Source organism: Nicotiana sylvestris, chromosome 10 (assembly GCF_000393655.2).
Source record: "Nicotiana sylvestris chromosome 10, ASM39365v2, whole genome shotgun sequence".
Lineage (NCBI taxonomy): Eukaryota > Viridiplantae > Streptophyta > Magnoliopsida > Solanales > Solanaceae > Nicotiana > Nicotiana sylvestris.
In genome coordinates this window covers 128,807,215-128,816,659 of record NC_091066.1, presented here as the reverse complement: position 1 = coordinate 128,816,659, position 9,445 = coordinate 128,807,215, and the positions used below count along the sequence as shown (strand labels likewise).

Here is a 9,445-nt window from a genome sequence, read left to right as displayed (position 1 = left end):
TCACAAATGACATAACAGACCTACTTTAATTTCCAGAATTCTATTCCTACATCGATATCAAAATTTTCACGGCCGACCGGAAAATGCCAAATTTCCAATTTCGCCAATTCAAGCCTAAATCTTCCATGGAACTCCAAAATACATTCCGATCACTCTCCTAAGTCCCAAATAACCTAAATAAGCTATCCGAACCATCATAATTCACATCCGAGACCTATTTCACATAAGTTAACAACTGATTGACTTTTCAAACTAAAGCTTACTCAAAGGAGACTAAGTGTCTCATACCTCTCCAAAACCACTCCGAACCCGAACCAACCAACCCGATACCACATAATACAGATGAAAAAGACATAAAGAAGCAAAACTAGGGGAAACAAGGCTAAAATTCATAAAACGACCGGCCAAGTCGTTACATCCTCCCCATCTTAAACAAACATTCGTCCTCAAACGAGTCAAGAAATATACCTGAATCCTCAAATAGGTGTGGATATGTGCTCCGCATCTCCCGCTTGGTCTCCCAAGTAGCCTCCTCCACGGGCCAACTTCTCTTTTGCACTTTCACTGAATCTATATCCTTTGACCTCAACTTTCGAAACTAACGCTCCAAAATAGCCACTAGCTCCACATCATAAGTCAGATCACCATCTAACTGAACCATGCTGAAGTTCAAAACATGAGACAGATCGCCAATATACTTCCAGAGCATAGAAACATGAAATATCGGATGCACACTCGAGAAGTTGGGTGGTAAAGCAAGCTCATAAGCCACCTCCCCAATCCTCTGAAGCACCTCAAAAGGCCCAATAAACCGAGCACTCGATTTACTCTTCTTCCCAAATCTCATAACACCCTTCATGGGTGAAACCTTCAGTAGAACCTTCTCCCCAACCATATAAGACACATTACGAACCTTCCTGTCAGCATAACTCTTCTGTCTCGATTGCGCTGTACGAAGCCGTTCCTGAATCACCTTCACCTTGTTCAAAGCATCCTGTACCAAGTCTGTACCCAAAAGCCTAGCCTCACATGGCTCAAACCAACCAACTGGAGATCTACACCATCTCCCATAAAAAGCCTCATATGGAGCATCTGAATACTCGACTGATAACTGTTGTTATAAGCAAACTCCGCGAGCGGTAGAAACTGATCCCACAAACCCCCAAAATCAATGACACAAGCGCGCAACATGTCCTTAAATAACTGAATAGTGTGCTCGAACTGTCCGTCCATCTAAAGGGTGAAAAACTATGCTTAACTCCACTTGAGTACCCAACTCCCGCTGCACGTCCCTCCAAAACTACAAAGTGAACTGAGTACCTCTATCCGAAATGATGGAAACTGGAACCCCATGCTAGCGAACAATCTCTCGGATATAAATCTCTGCTAACCGCTCCAAAGAATAGGTAGTACACACAAGAATGGAGTGCGCGAACTTGGTAAACCGATCTGTAATCACCCAAATAACATCGAAATTCTTCAAAGTCCGTGGGATCCCAACTACAAAATCTATGGTGATCCGCTCCCACTTCCACTCTGGAATATCAATCTGCTGAAGCAAGCCACCTAGTCTCTGATGCTCATATTTCACCTGCTGACAATTGAGACACCGAGCTACAAATCCTACAATATCCTTCTTCATTCTTCTCCACCAATAATGCTGTCTCAAATCCTGATACATCTTCGCGGCACTCGGATGGATGAAATACCGCGAGCTATGTGCCTCCTCTAGAATCAACTACCGAAGCCCATCCACATTGAGCATACATATCCGGCCCTGCATTCTCAATACTCCATCATTACTAATAGTTACATCTCTGGCATCATCGTGCTGAACTCTGTCCTTAAGGACAAATAAATGGGGATCATCATACTGACGCTCTCTAATGCGATCAAACAAGGAAGACCGAAAAACTACACAAGCTAAGACCCAACTAGGTTCCGAAATATCCAACCTCACAAACCGATTGGCCAGGTCCGGAACATCAACTGCAAGAGGTCTCTCCCCAACATGAATATATACCAAACTGCCCATACTCACCACCTTCCTACTCAAGTCATCGACCACTACATTGGCCTTTCCGGATGGTACAAGATAGTGATATCATAATCATTTAGCAGCTCCAACCATCTTCGCTGCCTCAAATTGAGATCCTTCCGCTTGAACAAGTGCTGGAGGCTACAATGATCAGTAAACACCTCACAAGACACACCATAAAGATAATGCCTCCAAATCTTCATTGCGTGAACAATGGCAGCCAACTCTAGATCATGAATAGGGTAGTTCTTCTCATGGGGCTTCAACTGACGAGAAGCATAAGCAATCACTCTAACCTCTTGCATCAACATACACCCAATACCAACTCTCGAAGCATCACAATACACTGTATATGAACCTGAAGTTGATGGCAAAACTAACACTGGAGCTGTGGTCAAGGTAGTCTTAAGCTTCTAAAAGCTCGCCTCATACTCATCCGACCACATTAAAGGAGCACCCTTTTGAGTCAATTTGGTCAAGGGTGATGCTATATATGAAAATCCCTGAACAAACCGACGGTAATAGCCCGCCAAACCAAGAAAACTGCGAATCTCTGTGGCTGAGGACGGTCTGGGCCAACTATGAACCGCCTTTATTTTCTTCAGATCAACTTGAATACCCTCACTGGACACGACGTGCCCCAAGAAAGCCACTGAACCAAGCATAAACTTACACTTGGAGAACTTTGCATAAAGCTTCTCCTCCCTCAATTCTGTAACAAAACTCTCAAATGCTCCACGTGCTCCTCCTGAATATGCGAGTATACCATAATATCATCAATGAATACAATGAAAAACGATTCGAGATAAGGCTGAAACACGCTGTTCATCAAATGCATTAATACTGTTGGGGCATTGGTCATCCCAAAAGACATCACAAGGAACTCATAATAAACATATCGGGTCCAAAAAGCCGTCTTAAGGATATCCAAGTCCCTGATATTCAACTGGTGATACCTTGACCGGAGATCAATCTTGGAGAACACTCTCGCTCCCTGAAGCTGGTCAAATAAATCATCAATGCGAGGCAAATGATACTTGTTCTTGATTGTAACTTTGTTCAATTGCCTTTAATCAATGCACATCCTCATCGTGCCATCCTTCTTCTTCACAAATAGAACAGGCACACCCCAAGGCAACACACTAGGCTGAATAAACCCCTTATTAAGGAGTTCCTGAAGTTTCTCCTTCAACTCCGCCGGTGCCATACAATACGGTGGAATAGAAATGGACTTAGTGCCCGACACCAAATCAATACCAAAATCAATATCCATGTCCGGTGGCATGCCCGACACATCTACAGGAAACACATCTGGAAAGTCCCCCACTACCGGAACTAAATCAATGGTATGAGTCTCTATACTAACATTCCTCACGAAGGCTAAGTAAGAAATACAACCCTTCCCAACCATCCGCTGGGCCTTCAAAAATGAAATCACTCTACTGGGAACATAATCCGTCGAACCTCGCCACTCAATCCATGGCAACCCTGGCATAGCCAATGTCACTGTCTTAGCATGACAGTCCAAAATAGCACGTCACGGAGATAATCAATCCATACCCTATATCACATCAAAATCAACCATACTAAGAAACAAGAGGTCCACTCAGGTATCCAAACCCCTAATAGTCACTACACACAACCGATATACACGGTCCACAATAATAGTATCGCTCACCAGAGTAGATACAAGAACAGATGAAACAAGAGACTCGTGAGGCGTATCCAAGTAATGAGCAAAATATGATGACACATATGGAAAAAGTGGAACCAAGATCAAATAATACAAAGGCATCTCGATGGCAGACTGAGACAATTCCTGTAATCACATCATCTGAAGCAATAACATCTGCTCTGGCTGGGAGGGAATAGAAATGGGCCTGACCACCACCTGATCGACCTCCCCCTATAGGGTGACCCCTAGCTGACTGACCTCCACCCTGAGTTGACTGAGCGGGTGGGGAAGTAACTGGTGCTGAAGTCGAAGACTGACTCCTCTACTAAGATGAACCTCCTGTAAGACAGGGAAAAAACCTCTTAATATGACCCAAATCTCCACACTCGAAGCAACCTATCTCGGTAAATAGCGGTGGGGACTGAAGGGAGACCCAAGCACCGGGATGCCCACTAGAAGAACCAGGCATAGATGAGCCCTGAACTGATGTTGCCTGAGTCGAACTCTGAGCTGGAAGAGAACTGAGAGATGAGTGACCCTGATGTGAATTGTGAGAATCGTGGCCAGATGACCCACTACGGTGGCCCGAACGGGATGGCTGAGCATGTCTGAATGGACGGCCTCTGCCGTGCTAAAACTGACCTCTCGAAGGAACACCACCAAAACTACCAGACCCCTGAGTCCTCTTGGCCTCCCTCTCAACTCGCTCCTGGCGGCGAACTGACTCCATCTCTTAAGTAATGTCAACCACCTCCTCAAAAGAAGCACCAGACACCCTCTCTTTGGTCATAAGAATTCGTAGCTGATAAGCGAGGTCATCCACGAATCTCCTGATCCTCTCCCTGTATGTAGGAACCAACCAAATAGCATGACGGGCAAACTTAGAAAACCTCATCTTATACTGTGTCACAGTCATATCATTCTGACGCAACTGCTCGAACTGCCTGCGTAACTCCTACCTGCGGGACTTCGGCATATACTTCTCCAGGAAGAGAGCGGAAAACTGCTGCCAGGTAAGGGGTGCTGCACCAACATGCCTACACCTCTCATAAGCCTCCCACCAAGTGAAGGCAGCTCTAGAAAACTAAAAAGTAGTAAATGATACCCCTCTAATATCTAGAATACCCACTGTACGTAACATCCTCTGACACTTGTCCAAGAAACCCTGGGCATCTTCGCCCTCTGCACCACTGAAAGTCGAGGGCTGAATTTTACCAAACCTCTCCAATTGAAGCTGCTCGTCATCAGCCATAACTAGAACTACAGAATCCTAAGTAGGTGCAACTGGCTGGGCTGGTGGTGCCTCCGGTGTCTGGAGTCCCTGCACAACCTGCTCGGGTGTACGAGCGGTGGGAGTCTGAGTGCCTCCCCCGGCCTGAGAAGTAACTTCTGTAGTAGTAACTACGACCGCCAGAGCAAGACTAGTGCATACAGTCAGAATCTAAGCAAAGGTCTCTTGGAGATCCAGAATAACAATAGGCATAGTCGGTGCCTAAGCTGGTACTGCTGGAGCATCCCCCACTGGAGCCTGATCATTAGCTGGGGTGGCTGGTAAATCTGCAGGTGCTTCCCTAGTTGCTGTACGGGCTACACCCCGGCCCCTACCATGGCCTCGACTGCGTCCTCAGCCTCTAGTGGCCCTAACTGGTGGTACTAGTGGTCGCCGTCCTGACCGGTAGCACATTTCCTCACCATCTGTGAGAGAATAGAATAACATAAGTTTAGTACTAGAATAAATAGATTCGGACGACAAGAATTCAAGAATGTGAAGTTTTTCCTAAAGGTTCTGCAACCTCTCGAGGATAAGTACAGACGTCTCCAAACCGATCCGCGAGACTCCACTAAACCTACTTATGACCCGTAAGACCTACGTAACCTATACTCTAATACCAACTTGTCACGACCCCAAACCGACCCGGTCGTGATGGCGCCTATCGTGAAACTAGGCCAGCTAACTCATTTCCAAAAATAATTCATATTTCATTTAAAAACTTAATAAAACCATTTTTCAACGGAAATCTGATAAAGATATAAAGCTAAATTCAACAAAACGAAAAAATACAAGCCCAACCTCGAGTGACACTATGTCATGAGCAAAATACTACAACTGTTTGAAATAAAACAAGACTAGCATAGTCTGAGAATAGCCAACAAATACACTAAGAGAAAGATAAGGAAGGAGAAGGCGGGACTGCGATCACCAGGCAACTACCTCGCTATCTCCAAGGAAAGTTCACAACTGAAATGATTAGCAACCGCCACCGTGGCCCAAGATACCTGGATCTGCACAAAAAGTGCATGAGGTAACGTGAGTACACCAATTCAGTAAGTAACAAGTCCAAACTATGGACTGACAGGTTGTGACGAACCAAACCTCAACAGGTAATACAATTAAACTGTATAAAAAAGTAGACATGCTTGTAGTTCAAGTAAAAACTCAACAGTAAATAAATACAGTTTGAACAGTACGGGGTATAAAGCTCAGGAAATCTCTATGTACCAATGCACATATAGCATGATCAATGTTCCGCGTACCTCCCTTCACAAGTGCTCAACCACTCGGTACTGTATATGACCATCTGGCCCAGGGAAGATCCATCCCGGAATATATACAGATCACTGACCGCAGTCATCCAGTACCGAGGAAGGCCATTCCAGCCCTATGGAGAAGATCCATCTCCAGGTATAAATACTTTAAACAAAATCCATGTCCAGGGAAGATTCATCCCTCTATATCATCAACTGCGCTCACTGGGGGTATGTTACAGACTCCGGAGGGGCTCCTACAACCCAAGCTCTATCATAATCATCAACATAATCACTGCGGCGTGCTGCCCGATCCCATAACTGTCACTCACAATCAGGCCCTCTTCCTTACTCAGTCACCACTCTCCAGTCTCACACACATAGGCTCAAAATGTCATGATACTAGCTCGAACAATGATATGATGTGCCAAATAACAATAATCGAGACTGAGGCATGATATAAAATGCATGAACATGACTGAGTACAGAATATCAATGAAGATAATGATATGATAAGAAGAAATGACCTCTCGGGTCTCAACTGTATCAGCGTAAAGTCTTAACATGATAATTATCATGATTTACAGCTCATTAACTTAATCACATAATAATAACACAAATATCACTGAGAAAAAGTCACTAAGCGGTGCCATGGAATGATCCAGGCCACGATTCTCATGGTGCACGCCCACACGCCTGTCACTTTGGCATTTGTGTCACCTCAATAGTAATCATAGAACACATAGTTCGGGGTTTCGAACCCTCAAAATCAAGTTTGGAAGCGTTAATTACCTCAAATCAAGCCAAACTCGAGTCCACGATGCTTTTGCCTCTCGATTTGGCCTCCAAATGCCCCGAATCTAACCAAAATCAGTATATTATCATCAATATACACTAAAAGAATGAAACCCCATACGAAAATTATCAAATTACTCAAAAATCCTGAAATTGGCCAAACCCGACCCCGAGCCCACATCTCAGAATCCAATAAAAATCACAAAACTAGAAAATCCATTTGCTCACGAGTCTACCCATATCAAATTCATCAAAATCCGACGTCAAAAGGTCATCCAAATCCCAAAAATCCATTCTCCAAATTTTCTTCCATTTTCCCTATTTTTACCCCAAATTCTCAAATTGAATGATAGAATCAAGACATAATTATGGAATTTAATCCAAAACAAGTGAAGAGACTTACCTCAATCACTCCTCTGAAATTCCTCTCTAAATTCGCCTTCTCCTGAGCTCTCTAATGAGTTTTTGAAAATATGAACTAAAACCTCATTTTTTGAACTTAAAGATTCTGCCCAGGTGCTCCCTTCTTCTCGAATGCGGTCAAAGTCTCGCATTCGCGAAACACAAAAATCACTGTTCAATCTTTTCCTCTTTCGCAAACGCGAGCTCCTTCTCGCGAACGTGAAACTTCAGCTTCCAAAGCATTCGCGAATGCGATCCTTCCTACGCGGACGCGATGAACAAACTCCCAGGTTCCAAGCTGCTCCAACTTCCCTACTCGAATGCAACGCCTCTCATGCGTTCACGATTCATTGGAATCCAGACCTACGCGAACGCGTCCCCTGACTCGCGAATGTGAATAGCATTTTCTCCGCTAGACCAAGCTCTTCTTCGCGAATGCGAAGAACAAAACTCTGCAACTAGCATGCTAACACATCCCATAACATCATTTAAACTTGTTCCAACCTTTGGAACTCTCAAAACAACATCAAAACATCAAATCACTATCGGATTCAAGCCTAAATATTTTCAAACTTCCAAATTCCACAAATGATGTAAAAACCTATCAAACCTCCTCCGAATGACCTGAAATTTTGCACACCCATCACAAATAACACAATGGACCTATTCCAATTTTCAAAATTCCATTCCGTCCCCGATATCAAAATTTTCACTGCCGACCGAAAAATGCCAAATTTCTAATTTCGCCAATTCAAGCCTAAATTTTCCACGGACCTCCAAAATACATTCCAATCACGCTCCTAAGTCCCAAATTACCTAAAAAAGCTATCCAAACCATAAATTCACATCCGAGATCTTTTTCACATAAGTCAACATCCACTTGACTTTTTCAACTTAAGCTTACTCAAAGGAGAGTAAGTGTCTCACACCTCTCCAAAATTACTCCGAACCCGAACCAACCAACTTGATACCACATAATAAAGTTGAACAAGATATGAAAAAGAAGAAATGGGGATAACGAGGCTGAAATTCATAAAGTTACCACTCGGGTCATTACATTGGTGTACTCATGTTACTCCCTACACCTCGTGTGCAGATTCAGACACTTTGGATCCAGTGGCAGTGGTTGATTGAGGCTTCTATTGAGGTATCAACACGGCGTTCACAGACCTTGGCTCTCCACCTTACCTTCCAGTTGTATTTCAGTTGCTCCCTTAGACATTATGATAGGCTATGTATTTTCCTTAAATGCTAATGCACTCAGTGACACCTCGGTTTTGGGCTGGATTGTATCTATTCTCAGAATTTCTTATGTTTCAAATAGTTCTTTAACTGTTAAAAGCTGCCGTAAATATTTTCAAACTTATTATTACGGTGTTGGATATTGAGTTGAGGCTGGCCTAGTTTCACGATAGGCGTTATCATGACGGGTCGGGTTTTGGGTCGTGACATTTATGATGTGATCACGGGCACTACCTAAAACGTTATACTTTATTGTAGACATGAAATCAATCATGCTACCTATCTCAGCTTATCAAATTCTAGAATTTTTTGTCCAATGGCACTCAAAGAATCCTGTGCATTTTCATTACTGTTAATTGCACCTTCAATGTTATCAGAAATTGATCTCTTCATGATCATAAGGCTCAATTTGTTAGTCTTCATCCATTTCTCATTCTTAGCCTCTTTATCAGTAGTGCTAGTAGTTGTAGGTTCAACAGGTTTTTGTTCAGCCAATGCAAATTCTAGGGCCATCATGTGTAATATTATTTCAACATCTTGTTTCTACTTCTTGTAGTTGATACTAGTCAGAGTTCCAATGAAATTGTCACGACCCTAAACCGGACCCAGTCGTGATGGCGCCTCTCGTGAAACAAGGCCAACCGACACTAATCCCCAAACCAATTAAGACAGTTATAATAATTCATTTTAAGTTATAAATAAACTATAAATCCCAAAATAAAAAGTAGAATAGAACAATGCGGAAACAACACATCCCGACATCGGTG

At 43.4% G+C, this 9,445-nt stretch overlaps 1 protein-coding gene across 1 annotated transcript; it reads right to left on the bottom strand.

The window, feature by feature from the left end:
* Positions 1-1,738: 1,738 nt before the first annotated feature.
* Positions 1,739-4,443, bottom strand: LOC138879938 (uncharacterized). Its single transcript, XM_070159587.1, has 3 exons — positions 4,356-4,443; positions 2,626-2,786; positions 1,739-2,077 (listed from the first exon to the last, which is right to left on the bottom strand). Exons 1-3 carry the CDS (start codon positions 4,441-4,443, stop codon positions 1,739-1,741), a joined length of 588 nt encoding a protein of 195 aa, XP_070015688.1.
* Between the last annotated feature and the right edge of the window lie 5,002 nt (positions 4,444-9,445).

What these genes read in the sequence shown, in the direction of transcription:
- LOC138879938 (XM_070159587.1), bottom strand. Translation starts at nt 4,443, where the DNA reads ATGGAGTCAGTTCGCCGCCAGGAGCGAGTTGAGAGGGAGGCCAAGAGG. An exon ending in TGGTGGTGTTCCTTCGAGAG is followed by an intron (nt 2,787 to 4,355) that starts GTCAGTTTTAGC and finishes TCGCATATTCAG; the next exon opens with GAGGAGCACGTGGAGCATTT. An exon ending in ATCTGAAGAAAATAAAGGCG is followed by an intron (nt 2,078 to 2,625) that starts GTTCATAGTTGG and finishes CCATCCGGAAAG; the next exon opens with GCCAATGTAGTGGTCGATGA.